This window comes from Pseudorasbora parva, chromosome 3, assembly GCF_024679245.1.
Source record: "Pseudorasbora parva isolate DD20220531a chromosome 3, ASM2467924v1, whole genome shotgun sequence".
NCBI lineage: Eukaryota > Metazoa > Chordata > Actinopteri > Cypriniformes > Gobionidae > Pseudorasbora > Pseudorasbora parva.
Genome location: NC_090174.1, coordinates 42,602,188 through 42,625,731, shown reverse-complemented (window position 1 = coordinate 42,625,731; position 23,544 = coordinate 42,602,188). Strand labels below are relative to the sequence as shown.

The following is a 23,544-nucleotide window of genomic DNA, read 5'->3' as shown; positions in this document are numbered from 1 at the left end:
TGGTGGTACTTCCTCTATCAACCACAAGCGTAGGGTTAGTTTGTCTTTGTTTCAAAACGGAAAGAAACATTTTTTTATTTTAATCTACATTGGTCTAAAGACAAACAAAGAGAATAAACAAAATAATGCTGTAAATCAGTTTCACAAATAATTTTATTGTTAAATAATAAGAGTGAGTATTTGTGTTATTCTGGGAAATCAAATGGTTTAGTCAGTGCTATAAAGGAAGTGATCAGAATTAAATGCTTTGCATTGTGGAGTACGCAAAAACAATTATAGTCTATGTAACAAGTCCATTACAAGAACATACTAGGTCAAACTCAACATTAATCTTTTATGAGATGAAAGAGAAACACTTCTTATATACAGTTGCATTGTTGTTTAAAGATGATTCAATATGGAAAATCTCACTTACACCACCATTATGAGTTGACATTCAAATGCAAGTAGGTTAATTCAGTGTTTAAACCCCCAAAGTTTCCATTTACGTTGTGAAAAAATAATATTGCTGAGAGCTTTTTTTAAAGAACCCGGTTATGGTTTAACTGCTATATTTACTGTTAATGTAAAACATAATCATAATAATAATGCAGTTGTAGAGGAGGACAGATTCTTGTGCACTTTCCAACAAACCAAGTATCAAAAACTGAGCCATCCTGTCTTTTACCGGCAGTCAGGAAGATCAGTATGGAAATGTTTTTGATCATTTGTATCCTAACCCGGATCGACTTATGTGGCAGAACAGGGTCATGGAGAAACACATACCCAAGACCTACAAAAAAAAATTGATATGTATAGTCAAGTGACGAAAATACCTAAATATTTATTCATTTTGGTGCTGATCTGCATCAATTGTGAAATAATAGCTGTTAAACAACATTTCAAATGAAAACCCAGATGAGGTGACTGACAAGACAAATATCTCATGGAAACTCGTACCTCAATAATGCAGACAACAATGACGCCAATCCCTATGTTCAAGAGGTTGTTTTCAAATGTGTCCTTCAGCTTGCTGAAACAACCCTAAATGCAACAAGACAATACACATGCTGCGATAAGTCTCAATCAGATGCTGATGTGGGTCTCCACAACAGGTTTGTCTATATAGCTGATTTATGAGTGGAGTATTACTTTTGGCCAGTAGCCTGTTCCATTTCCAGGCCTGTTGCATGACTTTGGTATATGGTTCCCCCAATCCGAAGAGTTATTGATTCCACAGCACTGAAACTGATTTATTAGAGGAAAAACAGAATTTACATTTACATTACATTTTGTTTGGTTGTATTTTATGAAGAAAATGTATGGGGCTTGCCTTTAAAAAAAAACTGACAGTCTCCCACTAACATTCTTTAAAATATTGTGATATTCGTGTAAATGTACCCCCCCCCCCCCCCACACACACACACATTTCATCAGTGTTATTTCTGTATCATTTAGATACTATATACTTTAATATATTTTGAATTAGTTCGTATTTTTGCAATTTTGTTTTAGTAAATGTCATTTTTTATTTATTTTGAAATATTATTTATCTAATTTGCTTTATTTTTTAATAAACTATGACATATAATAAAATATGACTTTACTAACCAAGTTAAACTAAATGGTGCTTTGGCAACTTAATATATATATTTTTAAATTTAGTTAACATTTCTATTTAATTTATTTCAAGTAAAGCATATTTTTTATGGTTTAAGTTTTAGTCCAGATCATGTCCAACACTGAGCAGTAGTAATGATGATGCTTTGTTTGGGCTTCATCCATATACAGTAAATGGGCACTTACTGTCATTTGCACTGTGTCCCAGTCATCTTCATTTGAGGTATTGTTTTTTCTGTTGTTTATGGAGTTATTTAAACCTGTCTTAAGATCTTTATGAATTGAGTCCTCAACCTGTGAGTAAAAAAGCAGAATCTAAAACATTTTTTACTCACAAATACTCTGCTTCCATATAGCTACAAATCTTTTTCTTACCTGTGTCTCATACATGAGAAGCATGCAGGCAGCGGTCAGTTCCACCAGCATTAGAAGGAACAACAGTATGAAGAACTAAACCAAACAGATGGTGAGTTTTATTAAAGGATATTAAAAGTAATATTGTAATAAAGTAATATTGTAGTGTATAGACATCAAAGTGTATGCAAGTATAAGGCCGGTTACACACTGGCTGCGTGGTGCTTTCTGTGTCTGCACACCAGAAACGTCTGACATGGCGCTGCTGCTGCTAGGCGACATAGAGGGAAGGCCTATACTTAGGGGTCATGAATTGAGAAATCAACTTTCCCTTGAGAATTTGATATATAAAAGGTCATAGTAATATAAAAATATCCTGTACGTTTCAGAGCTGAAAACTTCCTTGTTAGTCAAAGAAAAGCTTTTGTTTACACCATGCCCAGCAATGTGATTTCCAGACGGGCTACCAAAACATAAGTCCAGCCTGCCAACGGGCTATCTTAAATAGTGAAATAAAATTCCTTTCTTGATGTGCGTTGTTCACTCTCTTGACTTAATATTTGAAGAAAAAATACAATCGTGGAAATTTTGATCATGCTCTCTGCAAAGTTCTTGGCTGTGTGTGTGTGTGTGATACATGGTTTGCGCTTATATCCATCAATCGGTTAGCCTAGAAATCTAGACGCACCCTAGCGGCAGCAAATCTAATCCGCTCGTCTAGCAACTCTCAATACACTTCTGAGCTGTAAAAACCAACCTCTGGTCGGGCCAATCAGATCATGTACAGAGTCGGTGGGCAGGGCTTAACATAATGACGGCCGAGTTGTGCTTGCATGCTTCTAAGTAAACACAGAAACTGGTGAACGGTGGTCTGTCGAATAGGCTTTGACCTCGACTCTGGAAGACTTGGAGTTAAACTTTTCTCTGAGAAAAGAACAAAGAACTAGCCTAACAAGCCAGACCCACATCAAGATGTTTCACATCAGTGCCGTTCTTTTCTCAGAGAAAAGCTTAACTCCAAGTCTTCCAGAATCGCAGTCAAAGCTGATTCGAAAGACCGCCGCCGTTCGCCAGTTTCTGTGTTTACTAGAAGCACGCAAACGCAACTCGGCCGTCGTCATTATGGCCCCGCCCGCCGACTCTATAAACGATGTGATTGGCCCGTCCAGAGTGAGAGGAATACAGCTCAGAAGGGTATGGTTCCTAGACGACACTTGCGGGCAGATTAAATTTGCTGCCGCTAGGGTGTGTCTAGATTTCTAGGTTAACAAAGAACGGCACTGAAGTCATTCTTAAAAAGGGAAGATGTGTTCAGTTTTGCCGACCGGATACGGCGAAAGTTTAATCTGTCAACTAGCGACCGTTTATCCCGCCCCTCGGATTGAGCCCTGTCAATGGTGAGTTTCCAGACCAAACATCTTGATGTGGGTCTGGCTTGTCAGGCTATCAATCGGTGGGCCAAGTAATAAAAAAATAACATTCTAATCAGTCGCGGGTGGATAAGAGATAAATCATTGTGTTTGTTTGATAAAGATTTTGTGAGCCCTGTGGGCCAATCGTTCGGGTTGCCGTTTTCCCACAGGCTTCAAATTAATGAATTCCTCACGTGTACTGTCAGGGGAGCTGAAACTCATTAAATATGCAAATCTTATCCAATCCTAACCATGGGTGTTTACTTCCAAGTCTTCAGTGTGGCATGCCCATAAAAACCGTGTGCAGGGAGAGCGCCTTAAAACCAGGGTAGAAAATAGCCTATTACTTATTCATTATGATGTTTTTGAATGTAAAAACCATGCGAACGTCATAAGTTGACCTCAGACAGTTCATGACACCTTTAAACATAAATATAGCCTACTGATACAGCAAAGACAAAGTCGGCAGTATTGAAAAACTGCTACAGAATATTTAGTTTATTGACAGGTGCACAAAATTTCCTATTAAATTTTGCATGGAAACGCTTCCAACGCGCTTGCATGCTTGTGTTTTCGCGCGTCACGCAGGCAGTGTTCAAGCTCTAAACTGTTAACATGGGTGCTGAGATAAAAGCGGACACGCCATGCAGCCAGTGTGTAGTCGGCCTAATGATAGACGAGACTTACAGATATTAGCAGACAGCGATTTTCTTTTAGGGCTCCAAGAAAGCCTAGGAAGGAGACGCAAGTGATGATGATCCCAATGATGAAAAGAGTGTTTGCTATGTTCATAGCCTGAAGGCTGGGGAGTATGGAAGAGAACCTGCTAGATGACATCAAGTAGATGCCTACTCCGAAGACAACAGCTCCACAGATCTGTAATGATAATGTTAACCCTCTGTGGGACTAATTATGAAATCACATCTAGAAAAAAATGAATGACTTTATGTTTTACATATATTAAAGGCCAAAATTAGTTTTCTACATCTGATCTTTGAGTTTTTAAGGATGCCATCCTGTATAACTGACTGGGTAAATAATTTTTGGCAAATTGTCTGAAACTTCCCACTCATTCACTATCTGAAAAGTATAGTGAAAAGCTCTTTATGTTTAAAAAAAAGGGCATAAACTGCCAAACATTGTTTTTAAAAAAAATATATATATTTTTTATTCCAAATCAAAAAGAATTTGTTTTCAGACCACACTTTCCACATGTAACTCGATTTTGAAGTGTAGCCTATAAAGAGATCTTTTAATGTATGCTAAGGTTTAAAAAAAGAAGGAAAATTTGTTAAAGCTACACTGTGTAATATTTCCCCCCATCTAGCGGTCTAAAGGTATATGACCATCCAGTGAATATTAGTCCAAGATTTAGTCCAAGATTAACATGGCTTCCAGTTCGACCTCGTTCATGACTGCCATCAAACCCCTCACCCATATGTATTTTCAATGGCATATTATAAACTTACGAAAATACTTTATTACTTGAAAGAAGTAAATATACATTAATGAGCACAAATATTTTTGAAAGAACTGTGTTTTTAGCTAAGAATAAACTAAAAAAAGTTACACAGTGTAGCTTTAACTCAGCATTTCGAATGGCCTGAGATTAACTATTTTGTTAAAAAACAATTATGTATCAACAATTATATACAATTTTATATCATGATGTGACAGTCTGAAAATGGATACATACAAAAAAGATGAAGTTCACCAAACACATGGTGTGCTTCAGGCACTTCAGACACGACATCTTCCACTGCGTGGCTCAGTTCTGCAAGGTCATCAAACACACCGGACCTGAGGTTAAACTGTCATCTCACACGAAGACCTTGTGTTCTTTCCCAAACTGCTTGCATCCACAGCATAAAATTCACTGACTCAATAAAGTCAGAAAATCTATTTCCTGTGCCGAAATTTAGGGTGGAGCTGATATAATAGACAAATATCTAGCACATGCGCTTACTAAATGGAGCCCCATATTGAATTGACTGTCAGTGATACTGCGTTTCCTGTATAACTTCCTCCACCCAACCAACTACTGTTTAAATGTTTTCAACACTAGTGACAAGAACACAGATCAATGTAGATACAGACTAGATGAAAGTCAATTAATCTTTCAAACCCATTTTTAGTAAACGGTTGTCAGGTAAGAATTCAGAAATTCACTACTCTGTAAATTTGGATACACACACATACAATTACCCCCCACCCCCACCCCAACCTAAAACCTATGAGACTCCATTTCTCATAAGCAGCAATGTGAGTATAGTAACAAAAATAAGTATTACTTACACAATATAGAATGAAAATAATTATCAAGAACATTTGATAGATTTCATATTCTTACCTTTATTTTACGCTGTAAAGATGCCCCAAAGAATAATCCTCAGTTACGACCACTGGAGTCTGTGCCCTATGTGACTGTGTTGTTCTTAAAGTCTCTCTCTAGCTGTGGGAGTGCAGCAGGTCTTACTTCCTCTCTCAATGACGCAGTGTCTAACTGACAGTGCGGGGATGTTGAAAAAGACCAATGACAAACAGAAAGAAAGCTATATAAAAAAAGTTTATGATTCAATACCGCATGCCTTACATGCATGTACCAAAATACATCTGTTCTAGAGAAGAATGAGAAACAATTGTGCTCACAATGTTGCAATGCTTCATGCTGAAACCACACAGGGCCCTTTTACCTAATGTCACAAACAGAAATGTGAACCGTAGAAATAAGCATTACATGAACGTTTGTCTTTTTAAAACATTTGGGTATTAACGGATATCAAATAGTAAAGGTGCAATTGTAGATTAAATAATGGACCACCACATAAGTTTGTGTTTACATATTTTTTTGCGAAAACTTGAATGTTTTGCTTTGTGGAGTCAAATGTAAACTCCTATTACATTTTTTTGGTTAAAAATGTTTTACCAGCCACCTCCATATCTCTGTAAACCTCTGATGAGAAGACACATTTTTCGTACTATATTTCAGGGGAAATTCACAGAGGGATTTTTAAAGTTCTATATATTGTCTTATTATTATATCATCATGTGTCAGCGTTGAGTAATTTGCATGTTCAGACCTTATACTGCTTTTCACTTTTAATGGTAACCAATAGACAGGAACAGAAAAATACACAGAAACTGTAGAAGGGGAAATTAATTGTGTGTGTGTGTGTGTGTGTGTGTGTGTGTGTGTGTGTGTGTGTGTGGCTGACGTAGTTTGAATCTTGAATTAGACTACGTGGCTTTAGGTGACGACTTTAGGTGACAGCCCTTAACAAATATTGTTCTCAGACATTGTAAGGCCCACCCAATGGTCCCAACGACGGCTTCCGATAAGCGAGTGAAGGTTTCTGTGCATTTGGTCTTTTCAGTTGGGCAAAGTAATTTAATTCCAATGTACTTTTATCTGACTCCATTTTATCATGACCTCTTATTTAGGTTAGAATGCTAATTGGTTATTTGGAAAATTCTGCATTAATTACTTACCCTATGTCGTTCGACACCCGTAAGTTCTCCGTTCATCTTCGGAACACAAATTAATATATATTTTTAAAAATCCGATGGCTCAGACAGGCCTTCATTGACAACAATGTCATTTCCTCTCTCAAGACCCATAAAAGGCACTAAAGACTTCTCTAAAAGCCCATCTCACTACAGTAGCTCTACAATCATTTTATGAAGTGACAAGAATATTTTTGTGCGCAAAAAAACCTAAATAACGACTTATATAGTGATGGGCCGATTTCAAAACAAAGTTTCAAACTGACACGAGGGTAAGTAATTAATGATATAATTTGAATTTTTGGGTGAACTAACCCTTTAACTAGATCTTTGATTATTCTGTTTAACCCTCTGTTGAAATTTAAGCCTACCTGTTCAGATCCCAGTAATACTCGCACTGGCCGAATTACAATCTCTTTATCACTGACTTGTCAGTCTTGGTCATTAGAGAGATGACTGACTAATATTCTAGACCAGCCTTTCTCAAAGTGGGTGCCGCGGCACACTGGGCCCTGACTGTGCAAGGGGTGCCGCCAAAAAATTACGTAGGCTAAAAAATAAATTTAAAAAAATCTGAAATTTCATCTATAAAATATATTTGAATTTACATAAATACATTCTTCTTATTTTTAAACATATGAGCAGATTAATAAAATTGTAAATTAATTTTAGATAAATATATATATAAAATTAACCATAAAAATCTGTCTCACATCAGTAACTGTCATGACGTCCCTACCGCGGTCGCGTGACTGTGCAGTTGGATACAAATGTTTTATAATTTAACCGCGAAAATACATTAGATTTTACAAAGAGCAAGAAACAAGCAACAGCAGCATGGATAGTTTTTTAAAAAGAAAAGCCCCACAAGAACCGGACAGTTTTTACTGTGAAATGTTTTATTATGCTCTGTTCATACTGTCCTGTCTAAATAAACATTGCATTTAAATTTGGGTTATGCAGTTTTTAAATTATATTTTAAACTGGGGTGCCTTGAAATTTTATGCACTTTTGAAAGGTGCCCTGACTGAAAAAAGTTTGAGAAAGGCTGTTCTAGACAGCCGTACCCACTTTGCTCCTTCTAAAATATATTATTTAGTCTCCATAGATCTGAACATACTTAATAAGGCAAGATTAACCAAGCGACCAACTTCCTCTAATGGTTACTTTGCATAATCATGCCATGCTTTCTCACATATATATATTTAGAATAATATTACAATAATAAGACATTGAGGTTACCCTATTTAGATTGGTCTAAGAACACTGTTGCTCTAAACGGAAAACCCATTGGGCCTATTCACATGGATTAGTTTTTTTTTTTATCTCTGTATATGGTAGTTGCGTAGCTGTCAATGGGGGGATATTTAAGCTCTCAGATTTCATCAAAAAGATCTTCATTTGTGATCCGACGATGAACAAAAGTCTTAGTGGTTTGGAACAAGGGTACAAGTAAATAAATGATGACATAATTTTCATTTTTATTTTTGGATGAATAAAATCCATTTATCCCTTTAATATTGTATTGCAAATTATGTGATGTTTTGTCTTATAGAAATAACAAATAACAAATAATTAATCAAACCAAAATTGAGTATCGCAAAAAATTATAATATTGTGAAAAGGTTTTATATTGAAGACACCTGGTTCCTCACTCTAATCAGCTTATTAACTCAAAACACCTGCAAAGGCCTTTAAATGGTCTCTCAGTCTAGTTCTGCAGGCTACACAATCATGGGGAAGACTGCTGAATTGACAATTGTCCAAAAGACAACCATTGACACCTTGCACAAGGAGGGCACAACACAAAAGGTCATTGCAAAAGAGGCTGGCTGTTCACAGAGCTCTGTGTCTAAGCACATTAATAGAGGGGCAAAAGGAAGGAAAATATGTGATAAAAAAAAAGTATACAAGCAATAGGAATAACAGCACCCTGGAGAGGATTGTGAAACAAAATCCATTCAAAAATGTGGGGGAGGTTCACAAAGAGTGGACTGCAGCCGGAGTCAGTGCTTCACGAACCACTACGTACAGACGTATGCATGACATGGGTTTCAGATGTCACATTCCTTGTGTCAAGCCACTCAACAGACAGCCTGGGCTAAAGACTAAAAGGAATGGACTGAGCAGTGCCACATTTACATTTACATTTAATCATTTAGCAGACGCTTTTATCCAAAGCGACTTACAAAAAAGGGGAGAGCAATAGAAGCAACGAAACAAACAAGGCCAACAACCTGTAAGAGCTGTAAGAAGTCTCAGTTAATTAGCACAGTACACAGTATTATTATTATTATTTATTATTATTATTATTATTTTTGGACAAACAAACAAAAATTAATGGATAGTTAAGTGCTATTCTTTATTGGTCAGGTGCAATTGGAAGAGATGTGTCTTAAGATGTTTTTTAAAGATGGCTACAGACTCGGCAGCACGAATTGAGATCGGCAGGTCATTCCACCAGGTGGGAATTTCATGCCTCTTTGGGATGGAACCACGAGGCGCCGTTCACTCGCAGAACGCAAGCTTCTGGAGGGTGTGTAAGTCTGAACAAGCGAGTTTAGGTATATTGGTGCAGAGCCAGTGGTTGTTTTGTAGGCGAGAACTAGTGACTTGAATTTGATGCGAGCAGCCATTGGCAACCAGTGCAGTTTGATGAAGAGAGGCGTAACATGCGCTCTCTTCGGCTCATTAAAGACCACTCTCGCTGCTGCATTCTGGATCAGCTGCAAGGGTTTGATAGTGCATGCTGGAAGCCCAGCCAGAAGAGCATTACAATAGTCCAGTCTGGAGAGAACAAGAGCTTGAACCAGGAGTTGTGCAGCCTGTTCTGATAGGAAGGGTCTAATCTTTCTAATGTTGTATAAAGCAAATCTGCAGGACCGGGCTGTTGCAGTAATGTGGTCAGTGAAGTTTAACTGGTCATCAATCACAACTCCAAGGTTCCTGGCTGTCCTGGATGAATTTATGGTTGATGAACCAAGCTGAATGGAGAAATTTTGATGAAGTGCTGGGTTGGTTGAGAAAACAAGTAATTCTGTCTTTGCAAGATTGAGTTGAAGGTAATGCTCTTTCATCCAGTCAGAAATGTCTGTCAGACAGGCAGCGATACGAACACTGACTGTAGGATCATCTGGTTGAAATGAGAAGTAGAGTTGAGTGTCATCAGCATAGCAGTGATAGGAGAAGCCGTGTTTCTGAAAGGTTCCAGTGTTAAGAGAAGCGTTGACAATGTGAGTGAGTGCAGGAGTGATTGAAGAAGAAATGGCCTGAAGGAGGTGAGTGGATATAGGATCAAGTGGACAGGTAGTAGGGTGATTGGAAAGGATGAGTTTAGAAATATCTGCCTCGGAGAGCGGAGAGAAGGATGGAAGAATTGGTTGAGAGTGCTGCAGGAGTGGCAGTGTCCTCTGGTTTGATCCAGTTAGGGCCATGAGGCTGAGCTGAGAATGAGTCCCAATAGATGAAATAAAGTCTGCTTTGTTTACAGCAGACTGGCAATTCCAGAGATCAATTGGAATAGAGAGTAAAGTATCAGATGATTTCTGTAGACTGCGCAAATTATTAGGATTGCCAAGGATTTCAGTTGGCCAAGATTTCTAGAAATCCTTTCTTTGTATTGGCCTTAATATTCTAATTTTCTGAGATAATGAATTTGATTTTCTTTTTGTCCTTCGTTTTGGGAGTTGTCAGTTATAATCATCAAAATTAAAAGAAAGAAATATATCACTGTGTGTAATGAATAAATATAATCTACAGGTTTCACTTTTTAAATGGAATTAGTAAAATAAATCAACTTTTAAAGTTTAAAGCTGTTATGTTTGACATTTAAAACAGTTCTGTTATGTTGAAGTTTTTGTGGTTAGTATTGTGCTGAAGAGTATGCTTGTGGTTATGGTTGTGAGTGACTACATGAAGTGGCGCTGACTATATGAGCAACATATGTGATGATATCTGTAACAACTAATAGCTATTTAATCAGTAACTACTAATATTAATGTTTTAAAATTTCACATTTAAAGAAATCTAGTATTTGACCATGTCAAACATGTATTCAAATGTAAAACCTACAAATAAGTAAGCAGTTATGATCTGCAATTTAAGCAACTTGACTATTATTTAAGAGCCATACAGGCACTTCGTGGGTAATGGCATATGCTCGATTTCTAGGCTAGGCATATGCACTCTTTGCATTGGAATTCTCTATTTTAACCTTAATTACTAGGCCTACACTAATTGTAATATAAATATAGGGACCATTATTATTGCACAAATAGCCTAGAAATCTACAAATGTGTGAGAGTTGGAGTTGGCAACCCTGCTGAGACTTGCGACTCGAGACCATGTGTGTGTGTGTGTGTGTGAGAGAGAGAGGGAGAGAGAGAATGCAGCTGAACGAATATGCGTACGTCTTTTATATAGCGTAAATAAATGAATGACGAAGCTGACTGCCACAAATTAGTCTATGTATGGGAAACACTGCTTACTTATTCCGTAAATTTAAATTTTAAATGAGGCCTGTCTGGAATATATAAAAGATGAATTGGTCCCAGAACCACCACTTAATATGTTGTTTTTTGAGTAAAGAACTTTGTTAAAAAAATTAAGTTCCTCTAACGCAATTAAAAATGATGTAAACAGTTGCATTCTTTGTTTTTGTTGACCCCAAACCTTTTTTTGGAGTGTATATAAATAATTGTATTGTAAAAGATGTGAAAATAGACATGTTTATTGTAAAATAATTCCTAACATTATAATAACCAAGTATCCATTTATAAGACAAACCTAGAATGTTTAATTTTGAAGATTTCATTCCACATGTTTGTGACAACCATGAAAACGTTAAACAGCAGTTTGATACAGCAGCTCGCTCAATCAATGAGCTCATGAGAACAGCAATGCAATGTCTGCCCAGTATAAAACAATGGACAAATGTTGCTGAACTGTAGAGAGCAGCAAATAGAAGTGACAAGAAAAGACTGAAACATGGATTCTTACTTGCATATCTTTGCAACAATAATTATTTAAAAAGTCTGGACCTGTCAAATGCTAGCATTGCATCTCTGCCTCTTTATGGAAGATATTAAGATATAGGAATTCATGACATGCCATCATTAATTTCTTATACATCAAGGCCTGGTTTCACAGACAGGTCTTAGATTAAGCCATGATTAAGCTTTAGTTCAATTAGGACATTTAAGTATCTTAGAAAGAAAACATTACCTTTGTGCATCGCAATACAAAATAATGGCTCTGACATATTTTAAGATGAGAAGTTTCTTTCAGGTAAAACAGCTCAAACATGCATTTTAGTCTGGGACTAGGCTTAAAGCCTTGTATGTGAAACCAGGGGCAAGATTATTAAACAGTATACAAATAAGGCCATGGAGACAACAATAAGGTTTATCACAAATTGAAAGCTAAAGTAGTTAAATTATGATTCACAGAGTAACTACCGAATAAGCTACATGTGGCCAAGCAGTTCAGTGCATTTTTTGTTACATAAAAAGGGACCACATACAACAAAAGACATCAATGCACCTATATTAACCAATATTTATTACAAAACAGAAGTTTGGGAAAAAATATTCTTCGCATTCACATTGATGGTTGTTACCGTGGGGTTGATGGGAGTATTCTGGCACATCTATTTACTGAAGACATATTCTCTTTTGATCAATTTCAGTCCAATTTAAAGAAAAACACAAGGGCTCTGGGGATTTCTGCAGTGGAATTACAATAGACAACCTGAGATTACAACAGTTCTTGTATAGAACTCTGTAAATGTTGTCACACATTATTCTCAGTGCTGCCTCAGGGTGAAAGGCCAAAGTTAGTGTAACTGGTACAAAAATACAGCAAACGTACTTCAAAAACAGTTTTTTTGAGATGATAATCATGATTGAGGTGATCGGTTTCCACTCGGAAAGGTCAGGTATGGCTCTTTAGTTCAGCATTAGCCTTCAGGTCCTTCCTGTTGGTGGCAGAGGTGAGGACCAGAAGTGGTCCTTTGCAAAAATGCCAGTCACACTCACGTTAGATCTCTCATCACATTTCCTACTTGTCACACTCGCTTTAATCTGCTCAGTAGAAGCGCTTGCGGCGGTTTTCTTTATAGCGATTATAAAGAAAGATAATTACCACAACCACTACAACAAGTGCAACGACGGAAACAATGAAGAGGAAGAAGACGGTGATGATGCTCCTTCCTTCATCCTCCAAGTAAACTGTGTAAAAAACAACAACATTTGTTTGTACTCCTCCGCAAAATATCTTATATGGAACTTATAATGAAGCTATAATCATGTTGTAACTGTATTACCATTAGGGTCCGCTCGGTAGTCTACACTAGGCAATGTGATCTGCTGCTGTTCCTCTTCCTCTTCAGGACTCCGTTCCACTGTCAGCTCGTATAGCTTCAGGGAGATCAGGTCATGGTTATCTAGAAAAAAAACATGCTAAATAAATCAAATAAAAACGACGATATGATTTTTAAAAACGATTTAAAGCTACACTGTGTGATATTTTCCCCCATCTAGAGGTGTAAAGGTATATGACCATCCATGGGTTATTAGTTTCTGTTCCTCTCCAATCTGATTTCCGTTTTAACTCCTACGGTGGCCGATTTAGTCCAAGATTAACACGGCAATCCCCCTCTTCACATTCGACACGGTGCCATCGAGTGTTAAAACACGAAAGGCGAAGCTTGAATTTACGGGTATGTCCCTCTTTGGCTAATGTACTTTCAAGATGGAGGGGCAACATGGCGACCTGCATTCGAACCCCTCACCCGTATGTATTTTCAATGGCATATTATAAACATACGAGAATACTTTATTACTTGAAAGAAGTAAATATACATTAATGAACACATATATTTTTGAAAGAACTAAGTGTTTTTAGCTAAGAATAAACTAAAAAAGTTACACAGTGTAGCTTTAATAAATAGTCTAATGATCCTTAATGGCTAATATGCAAAAAGTGGTTTACATTCTTAACTTTTAAACAAGAAGGCTACATAAAAAAGTATATCTTTTAGAAATCCTTATTTTTTATGTAAAATACATTACAGCAAATAACTTCTCCAGGCAGGCACTGGCTGCATATATTGCTCTAGGAATTGTTTACTATTGCTGACTCTGCTGAGCATTAAATCTATTGGGTGAATTGACTGAAATCTTGTTTAACATACAATTAGATAATATCAATTACTTCACGTGTATTAGTTAGTGTAACATTAAATCTAATGGAAATTTTAAAATTGGCCCAAAATGTTTGAGTATGATATATAATGAAGTTCACATAGGATTTGAATATTTGCTGGACTAAAATGGAGTGAGTTAGGGCTGCCCCAGACTAAAGATTTTTCTAGCCGACTAGTTGTTCATTTAAGACATTAATCAACTAATCACATATTTATATTCATTTAATTGTAGCTTGAAAAGAGTAATGATTATAAATGTGAGAGAAAAAAAATAGCAAGGAGACATTTTAATTGTTTATTAAAAAAGTCGTGTTTTAGTGAGTCAGTGTCGGCTGCAAAGATGACGAAGATGCCGACCCGTCATCTCCGCAGTAGTCTATATACTGGACACTCCTTTAGAGAGAAATATTACATAATCAGAGTGCATTTGTTTCTGATTAGAATTGTTTCATTTAAAAGTAGACATTTGAAGTTTTTTTATAGATATATTTGTCATGATGCAAGTAGCCTATACGCTGAGTTTCAGTTCATTTACGTGATGTGTTCAGGGAGACTGAAGGCTTGTTTATACTCGACGAGTCCGCATGAGCGCTCAGCGAATCTAGCCGAGCAGCGAATCTAGCCGAGCATGACGTCTCATCACACCGGTGCACATTAGGTGCTTATATTTACTAAATGATACTACAAAAGCAGAAATAAGCCATTTTAAATAAAGATCCATGTTTAATCAAATAAATAAATGAATCACGACACTAAAGTGTGAAATTAGAAAATATTTAAGAGATCGTTCAGTTAGTGCATATTTTGTTCTCCAGTCACAAATAAATATTATCAAGCCAATGTTTACTGAGTTTTACACGATTCTTTTGTAGTGTGGGCTTTGGTGAAATGTACTAAAATATATATCATCACCTTTTTCCTGTTTATAGAAGAATTACTCAGAGTCGCCCCCTTTTGGTTCCAAGAATAGCACAAAGGCGAGCGCGTCAAGTATAAACGCCTCGTCCGTTTGGGGAGGAGCGTGGGCGGTCAGCGGAGGCTCGCGCAGCGGAGCCAGGCGAAAGTATAAACAAGGCTTGAGACAGCAGAAAGCGCAACCTGTTTTCTTTATTTGACAAAAGCAAAATGTTTTACTGTTATTGTGAGTGTATGCAAATAAAAGTAGACCCTTTATAGTTTGGAATGATGTATTATCCTGACCAAAAATTTGAGAATATTTCAAGTAGAATTTTTTTTTTATGTGCAGTAAAGAGTAATACTTTAGCTTCCATACTCAGCATGAACACCTAATAATAGCGTACATGATCTAGGTTATCATTAGAGCCAGCAGCCATGTAAAGTTGCTACTACTTACGTTTAAAAAAATAAGCCATATTTGAGGTCAATGGGTGATAGACAAACATTTGGATTTCCTGCCCGACATACTGCAACTACCACAAGGACCCGCTGTTATCTGTCCCTCACGGACAGAGTGAATTCACTACTACTCGTTAGACTAAGCCTCTTCTCGTCGACTATTAGGGGGCAGCCCTATAGTAAATGGAACACTTCACTGGTCCAAACCTGATAAATCTCCAGTGGCTGACGAGACTCCGAAGTAGTAACCTTGTGGCAGTCTCACTCCAGGCATGTCAAGACAGTCCTTCCACTCTTGCTTCCCCTCAATATCCGTCATCACCTGAAAGACAGAACAGTAAATCAAAGGTGCATTTGGAACTGAAGGCTGCTTTTCAACATCTGTCTAAACAATAGTTCCTTTATCTCCATCATCAACAAGGTCAAGAATATTTAACCTTTCCCATGTCTTGAGCATCAGCATGGCAGTATGGGAGACTGAAATGGTGCAGCACTGCATGCATGTATTATTCTTTGACTGAATAAAGAAATGCAGAATGTAAAGTCGTATCTTACTGTGAGTCTGTTCTTCATGTATCTGATCAAGAGGAACGTGTCATATTCAACATTGCGAACGTGAGCAGTGCAGCCACCAAGATCAGTAGACCGTCCGTCCCGGTCATGATCATATTCTACACTCCCATTCCCGACCATTGCTGAGATAAAAGGAAACGTTCTCTAAATAAAAGATGGAAATTAAACAGGTTAGATTATTTCTTACTTGCAGGTTGTTATTTTACAAATTTGAAATTTACAATTATACAACTTAAAGACCTATAATGCTTTTTTACACTTTCAACTTTCTGTAGTGTGTAATGTTGCTGCTTGAGCATCAAAAGAGTCTACAAAGTCCACAGTCCACTCCAAAGGGAGTTATAAGGCGTGTTCGACTTGAAGCGGTGCTGCGCAGATCAATCTGTGTATGACAAAGTATCGCAAGAGGACGGCTCTGTATGCTTTTAAAAACACTCTGACCACAAGCACTGTTTCTGAACTGAAACAGCTTAATTGTAGTTTTGAGTTTCTTCTAGGAACTTACACGTCACAATTTTTATTGTGTAAATTATTCCTGCACAAGTCATATGCAAAACGAGCTGTGTTAGTGTTGCGTTGAAACTCGCCGTTTTTTAAAAAGGCGTGACATTTGAAACACTTCAAGTGGCTGACAAATCACAATGCACCCTAGAACGTTACTAAGACCCCACCAAAAAAACTTTGTAAAAGGGCATCATATAATGGTTTCTTATTAATGTTAAAGACATTCATAAAGCATGACATGGCAAAAGATGTTTGTTTTTTGTTTTTATGTTTCGTGGCGATATACCTCAATCTGCTTGACATCATTTGGATAAGTGTCTACAAAAACACCCAGGCCAGTAAAAAGATTTTCGTTTCCAAACACTTGTCCTAGAGAAAAAAAACAAACAAAAACAGTCACATAGTGAAAAAGCAATCTTTTGAAATTTTTTAATAACAATGATTTTTTTTGTGTGTGTACCAATTTGCATTCGCTCTTTGGTCAGCCATATTGCAAGGCCGTCCCCATTCAGGTTCTTCTTGCCCTCTCCATGGATCTTAAATTGTACTCGTAGCTCCCAGTCCCTAAGGTAACAGGGCTACATACACAAACACACTAATTAACAGCCTGACTGTTACACATGATCGTAAGAAACACTTTGTCTAATAGGTTGAGCCTTCTAATAGCTCTAGATTAAACCCAAAGTGGTGTTTCAGGTTTTCGTGCCATTCAAACTCACAATACGACTCCACACAGCTCCTTGTCTGCTCTGCAAGTCTGGTGTCAGCCGTATGTGTTCAGGCATGATCATGGTGTTGCCCATGAACTCCCAGTGTGAGGAGCTGGAGGAACCCAGTCCTGTGAACATACATTAACATTTTAAATTAAATGTAAATGCACACACAATATATAACACCAATATAACACACATGCTAAATAAATACATAAATAAATGGACATTTTTGTTTCTAGATAACCATGACCATATCTCCCTCAAGCTGTATGAACAAATGCAAGTGATAGATCAAGATAAAAGTTGCAATAAATACTAGTTAATATTATTAATAAGCATATGAACCGGAATAGCTACACTTGCCCTATACTTCCGCCCTATGGACGACTTGAGAAATCACTGCAGTTACGAAATAAAACAGCCTCTTACGAGAGCAAGAAAGGGACAACCAACAATAACAAAAGAAAAAAGCACACAGTTAACGTCCTAACAGTAAACTTGTGGTCTCACTGAACTATTTTCTTCTCAACTAGCTGACTTTGCTGAAACCAGTGCCACTTTTGGCAGGGCACCGGTTTAACGCTTACCTTGGTACGGCTTAGTCAGCGAATACTCTCGCTTGAGAAATTCATAAGTATTGTCTTCATATGTGTTTTCTCCAGAACTACTACTCACAAAAGTAAGTATTAAAACTAATAACACAAATACTCTAATTTTGTTCACCAGACTGTACGGTAAATTCATCACTGTTTTGTAAATAGTCCTGTTCAACTTCATCGTGGTGGTCGCCATTTTTCCTCGTTTACTTCAAAATGTCCGCCCCTTGTCACTATTGGTCTATTTTCTTTCGTGCACTGCTATAATTGGTTCACAATATTGCCAATCATAAATTGGACCAATCACCTTTTTCCCTTTTTTGCGTTTGATGAGTATGTGTGCCAATAAAATAAGAATATGCTCTGAAAAAAATGAAGCTAAAAAGCAATTTTAAATGTTAAAATGATAATCTATATCTGCGTTAGGCTATAAATCAAAATCTTAAATACAAATATTGATTTTTAAAAGAAATGTACATATCTAAACTATTATGCAGTCATTCTAGGTCAGTTTTAAGAATGCAGTCATTCAGCGCAAAAGCAAATATTTGTCATTTAAATAACCTGATTTTTTTTTACATTGTTACCAGTTTGGTTTTAATATTGAAAATATTATAGAAAATATTCAGAAAATATTGATTAGCGTTTCATTACCCTTCAAATGTAACACCCGAGATTTAAAAGGAAATAAATAGAAAGGGTGTAATCTGTAATGTTATGCACTTTCAGTTGTGATAGGCGCTCTTTTATTTTAGTTAATACAAATAATAACTTTAAATGCCTGAAGACTAAGCAATTAAACATGCTTTTCTTGCTGCGTAGCTAGCACAAGCACACTCACTTCTACAGTCAGAATGCATCATCACTGTTTCTTCGATTATATGTGATTATTGCAATGTGCAATATTGCAATCCGTGTTGTAGAGGTGTTTGACATTTCATACTGAGCGCAGTTTACATTACTCACCGCTAGATGTCACCCGAGGAGTGGAATATGGCTCTTATCGATAGGAGATCTCAATAAGCTATTTTGATTTTGACAGAATTAAATTTAGTTTACCCTTGCGTTTTTAGTTATCCATATTACTCCTCACTGGATAACTTAGGTGAAAATATCTTAGGTCCCCCCCCCCCCCCCCCCCCCCCCCCCCACACACACACACACACACACACACAGCTATATACAACAGTAATGCAAAACTAATAGGAAGAATGCGGGTCCAGGATGTGGCAGCGTGTGAGGAGGTACTGGCAAAAAATAACTGATTCTTCAGACGTTCCTCTGGACTTCAGCTGTTTCAGAATAGGATGTCTGGCCTTTTCGGTGGGTGTTCGTCAAGGTATTAGGTTTCCTTGTTGAGTCTAACCTGTAACTGTATACAGTGGCAGGTCGCACTGCACCAGCAGATAGCATGCTGGATTAAAGCTTGGCTTTGAGTTTGATGGGCTCTTTAGGCTATAATCAGAGGTAAACATGTTCACGCCTAAGCTGTCATACCTAATCAGGCAAGCTAGAAAATACCATTTATACCAGCTCAGGTTACTCCTCCTCCTCTGCTTTTCCCACACGCTGATTTCCACTGTCAGTTTATCCTCCTAAGACCCAGGAATACAGTCTCTTAAATTCAGTATTTTTTTTTGAATGTCATTACATTGTTTAGAGCATAAGAAACAAATGGGGGATTTTTATTTTATTTTTATGCTATGTCCTCTTAAGTGGGCAGGACTCAATTGTTAAAAAAAGAAGACATACCTGATACCAACCTATATAGGCAAAAACAACGGGATTTTTTCCCCCCATTCACCAATCAATTTTCAGGCTTCAGGATTATTTTTAATCAAACTTTGTTTAAAGATGGTTCTAAACTATAATATGAAAGGCATGGAATTAATTGATAGACTGTTTTCATTTATGCAATATGTGGGTAAAATGGCCATACTGGGTTTTCCCATTTAATGCAATGTATCTACACTGTAAAAAAAAAAGGCAAATTTTGAACTTTTGCAGTACAATCGACTCGGATGTTTAAGTTATTTCAACTTAAATTATGTTAAACTTACTTTAAAAAATGAGTTACGTCTTGTATAACTAATAAAAACAAGTTTAACATTTCTTAACTTATTTTGATGAGTTAAAACAATGTAAAAACATATGTTGTCATAACTTATTGAACATATCATTTTTTTTACAGTGTATATACACTGTATCTAATTTGCTTATTAATGTGCTCTTGGAGCAACATGTAATGAAAAAATAAGTGTAATAATGGGATTAATAGTTGGCAACATTTTTTTAATAATAATAAATATTAATATTTTATAGGAACATTGATTTGTAATTTCTTTTCCTATTCATTCTCCCAAAATGCCTGATAAACATGAGTCCCGGTGTTTTTCTGAGATGTTTATTTATAACAAACCATTTGAAAATTAGTCAAATTTTAATGATAATTACAAAATATTATATTTCCATAAGAGTACTACATTTGATTATTCAGTCATTTTTAAAAGCCAAGGAGAAGTCCTGGTCAAACCTCAAATGGTATTGAAAAGCTCTGAATGTGCTCTTTACAGGACTGGTGTCAGAGAAATTCACTAAAATATAATCTCAGGGACAGTCACAGTGGCACCCAGGAGGTTATGAAGGCTTATTGAGTGCCAACACTTTAATAAGGGAAATCCAGTTACACAAGTACACTGGTCTTGGGAAAACTTTGCACTGAAGAACTGGTTTTATTGGAGATCATCTGGAGTCAGTAAAAATAATAATAAAACCATTAAATTAAAACTAAGAAATTATGTCAGTCAGAGTATTTAAAGGAGGGTACGTTTTTATTTATTTAGCTTTTAGGCAAAGGCATTTAGAATGTATAATATAAAAATAATATAATGTCTAAATTGATCATTGATATGTTACATATTAGACAGTTCTGTTTGCTCGCTCAGCTCAATTGTTTTTCTTCCTTAACAATCGGCTATTACATTATATAACGTTGGGAACTTTGAATACTTAGTTAAATCGAGCAACCCACAGGAAGGTTCAAACATGACCAACCACAGTAATTTTTTTTTTACATTAAAAAAAAAAAATATTTATGAGAGGTGGCAAAATCTAAAATCAATGATAAAAGTAAAGGATGGTGTGCAACAAATTTACATTTCATTTAAATTTAAACAGCAGTTTATGTGAATAATTTCCAAACAGCACCAGAAATAAAGTGTGGAAAATGTTGAGTTAGTCAGAATTTGTGTAGATTATATCACAGATATAAAAACAAAAGTGGACAATGCTGTTCTCGAGGATATCCAAAGTATATATTTTATTAAGCGCATCAAAACAAAACTCATCTTTCAAAGCATGCACCTTTCTTTTGGAATCTTGGATCATACATCCTTAGTTTGCTTGTTCTTTCCATTTCTCTTTCTATGTTAACTACACCATGATTAATGTCTCGTCTTTGCCAGCACTTTTCATTTAACAAGACACAAGATAAGGAGGTGTAAAGCTAGTCATGGATTATGCACATTGGAATCAGAAAATCCCCTAAAGTCGTAATGAGCTGATTTTGAGCAAAGATATCCCAATTCAGAGTACGGTTTATTTTCTATTTTAATGTACCACTGGACGAATATCTGCTACAGAGACACAACAAATCTAGTCAGTTTAGCCAAGACTTGGTTATTCTTTTAAAAAAATTCTACATTAGATTGATTTTTCTACGTGTGACATTTTCTGAGAAAAGATACATTCATATGTAAGTCATGCAGATATGAGTCGAATAAATTAGGTTGGAATGACTTACTTTTGCTAGTAAATAAATGTTCACATACAAGTTTTAACCCTTCAAAACTCTTTGTTGTCATGCGGTAAGTAGACCATTGCCTGCAGCTGCTTTACTGGCCCTCATTCAGTGTAATCCATATTTGTGAGGTCAATATCACCTGCTGTTTTTATATTCCATCACCAATTACTCAGGGTCCGTAATCCTGTATTTGACACAGATCATTTCACATCAGACTGCACCTGTTCATTCAACTCTTGATTTGTTGACCATGTTATAATAAAGTAGAGAAACGTATTAAAGATTTTAAAGCTAACGAGAATATATACGTTGTAGAAATGGTAAGTCTTTTAGGTATTCGTTTTTTCTAAAGAAGGCTACAGTGAGAAATGTTCCTCCTGTGAATAATTCGATCATAAATAAGCCTTAATTCTCTTTCTAGTGGGTGTCACAGGAATATCTGCAGTTTGTATATCTCAGCGCAGACATTAAGAACACCTTCAGACATGCCCTAATTACTACAGGCAGGAAAGGGATCTGCATGAGGAATGATGAGCCACTTTGTACTAAAGCGTCCTCAGTGCGCCTCTTCTTCCATTGAGGTGTTTGTGCTGACAAAAGGGAGCGGAAGAGAAAGAATACATTTCCTTAATTAAATAGCACTGCTCTAAAGCCATCCTCATCCGAATGTCTGTCTTAATCAATAATTCACACCAACAGTGATTCCTTTAGTGTCTGTTTGACTGTGAAAGTGCATGTTTTTATTTCATTTTAGTGGACAAATAAATCATTTGTTGTACCTCTTTTTTATTCTACTATAAATAATTTAAAATAATATGTAATCATAATGTTTATATGTATGTACATTATACAATATATGTATATTATGCTATTTATAAATAAAATAATATATTCTAAACTTTTGTTATTTGTTAAACTGCTGCTCAGCCGAAGAATAATAGTATTCATCACTTTAGTTAACACGTTTCTGAACTTAAGAAAGCCTTTATTCACTCCAGGTCTGACGTCTTCTCCCAGAGGAAGCCTCCACTCACCCATTATCTATCTGCCGATTTTTACTGTTGACTTTGATCAATATGCCTCATTAACATTAAAGCAAGCCTGTCGTCTGCTCATTTTATTTATTTATTCCATCACACCGATGAATGTTTTGCTGACTGTCTGGCACTGTGAATTTTTTCAAGGAAGAAACTTGTTTAAGATTCCTTTTTTTGAAAGGAATGCTCACAAATGTTGCATTTATTTAATAACAGCCTAATAATAATAATAATAAAACCTTTTCTATTTTAAATTGTCATTTATTCTTGTGATACCAAAGCGGAATTTTGAACGGCCATTAATCCAGTCTCCAGTGTCACATGATCCTTCAGCATTATTTGATTAATATAATGTTCAAAAGAACACAATGTATTTGAAATGTAACTTTATAGCATACAATTATTTTTAAAGAAACACAAACAATGGTGACCAAACCGGAAACGAGTGAGCCGTAAGACTTCAAGTCGGAAGTACGTCACAACGCTCAGTGCAAGTAACAGTTAGCGTATTGAACTCTCTTAGCATACTATTATTTTTACTGTGTTTTTTGATCAATTTAACAAATTGTTATTACAGGACTACCAGATCTAGTGTGAGGAAATAAGCACAGAAAGGCCAGATCCAGAGCTGCTGTGTGGTTTTCCCAGGCTATATGTATACAATATATTACCAAAAAGTTCTGGGACACCCCTCCAAATCACTGAATTCAGGTGTTCCAATCACTTTCATGGTCATATGATGCATAAAATCAAGCACCTATAGGCATGAAGACCACTTCTACAAACATTTGTGAAAGAAAGGGTCGCTCTCAGGAGTTCAGTGAATTAAAGCGTGGTAATGTGATAGGTTGATCTGTGAGATCAGTCCATTTGTGATATTTCCTTACTAC

At 36.4% G+C, this 23,544-nt stretch overlaps 2 protein-coding genes across 2 annotated transcripts; both read right to left on the bottom strand.

Moving 5' to 3' along the window:
• Window positions 1–135: 135 nt before the first annotated feature.
• zgc:64051 (leukocyte surface antigen CD53) lies at window positions 136–5,865 on the bottom strand. Its single transcript, XM_067438940.1, has 8 exons — window positions 5,716–5,865; window positions 5,062–5,139; window positions 4,053–4,241; window positions 1,975–2,049; window positions 1,786–1,893; window positions 1,132–1,227; window positions 940–1,023; window positions 136–772 (listed from the first exon to the last, which is right to left on the bottom strand). Exons 2-8 carry the CDS (start codon window positions 5,116–5,118, stop codon window positions 704–706), a joined length of 678 nt encoding a protein of 225 aa, XP_067295041.1. The 5' UTR covers window positions 5,119–5,139; window positions 5,716–5,865; the 3' UTR covers window positions 136–703.
• Window positions 5,866–11,582: 5,717 nt separating this feature from the next.
• lman2lb (lectin, mannose-binding 2-like b) lies at window positions 11,583–18,019 on the bottom strand. Its single transcript, XM_067438937.1, has 8 exons — window positions 17,807–18,019; window positions 17,226–17,344; window positions 16,967–17,084; window positions 16,793–16,875; window positions 15,985–16,146; window positions 15,637–15,751; window positions 13,192–13,311; window positions 11,583–13,096 (listed from the first exon to the last, which is right to left on the bottom strand). Exons 1-8 carry the CDS (start codon window positions 18,009–18,011, stop codon window positions 12,954–12,956), a joined length of 1,065 nt encoding a protein of 354 aa, XP_067295038.1. The 5' UTR covers window positions 18,012–18,019; the 3' UTR covers window positions 11,583–12,953.
• Between the last annotated feature and the right edge of the window lie 5,525 nt (window positions 18,020–23,544).

What these genes read in the sequence shown, in the direction of transcription:
- zgc:64051 (XM_067438940.1), bottom strand. Translation starts at nt 5,118, where the DNA reads ATGTCGTGTCTGAAGTGCCTGAAGCACACCATGTGTTTGGTGAACTTC. An exon ending in ATCGCTGTCTGCTAATATCT is followed by an intron (nt 2,050 to 4,052) that starts GTAAGTCTCGTC and finishes TGTTTGGTTTAG; the next exon opens with TTCTTCATACTGTTGTTCCT. An exon ending in TTCTCATGTATGAGACACAG is followed by an intron (nt 1,894 to 1,974) that starts GTAAGAAAAAGA and finishes TTTTACTCACAG; the next exon opens with GTTGAGGACTCAATTCATAA.
- lman2lb (XM_067438937.1), bottom strand. Translation starts at nt 18,011, where the DNA reads ATGGCGACCACCACGATGAAGTTGAACAGGACTATTTACAAAACAGTG. An exon ending in GCTGACTAAGCCGTACCAAG is followed by an intron (nt 17,345 to 17,806) that starts GTAAGCGTTAAA and finishes GTATGTTCACAG; the next exon opens with GACTGGGTTCCTCCAGCTCC. An exon ending in CAAAGAGCGAATGCAAATTG is followed by an intron (nt 16,876 to 16,966) that starts GTACACACACAA and finishes TTTTTTCTCTAG; the next exon opens with GACAAGTGTTTGGAAACGAA.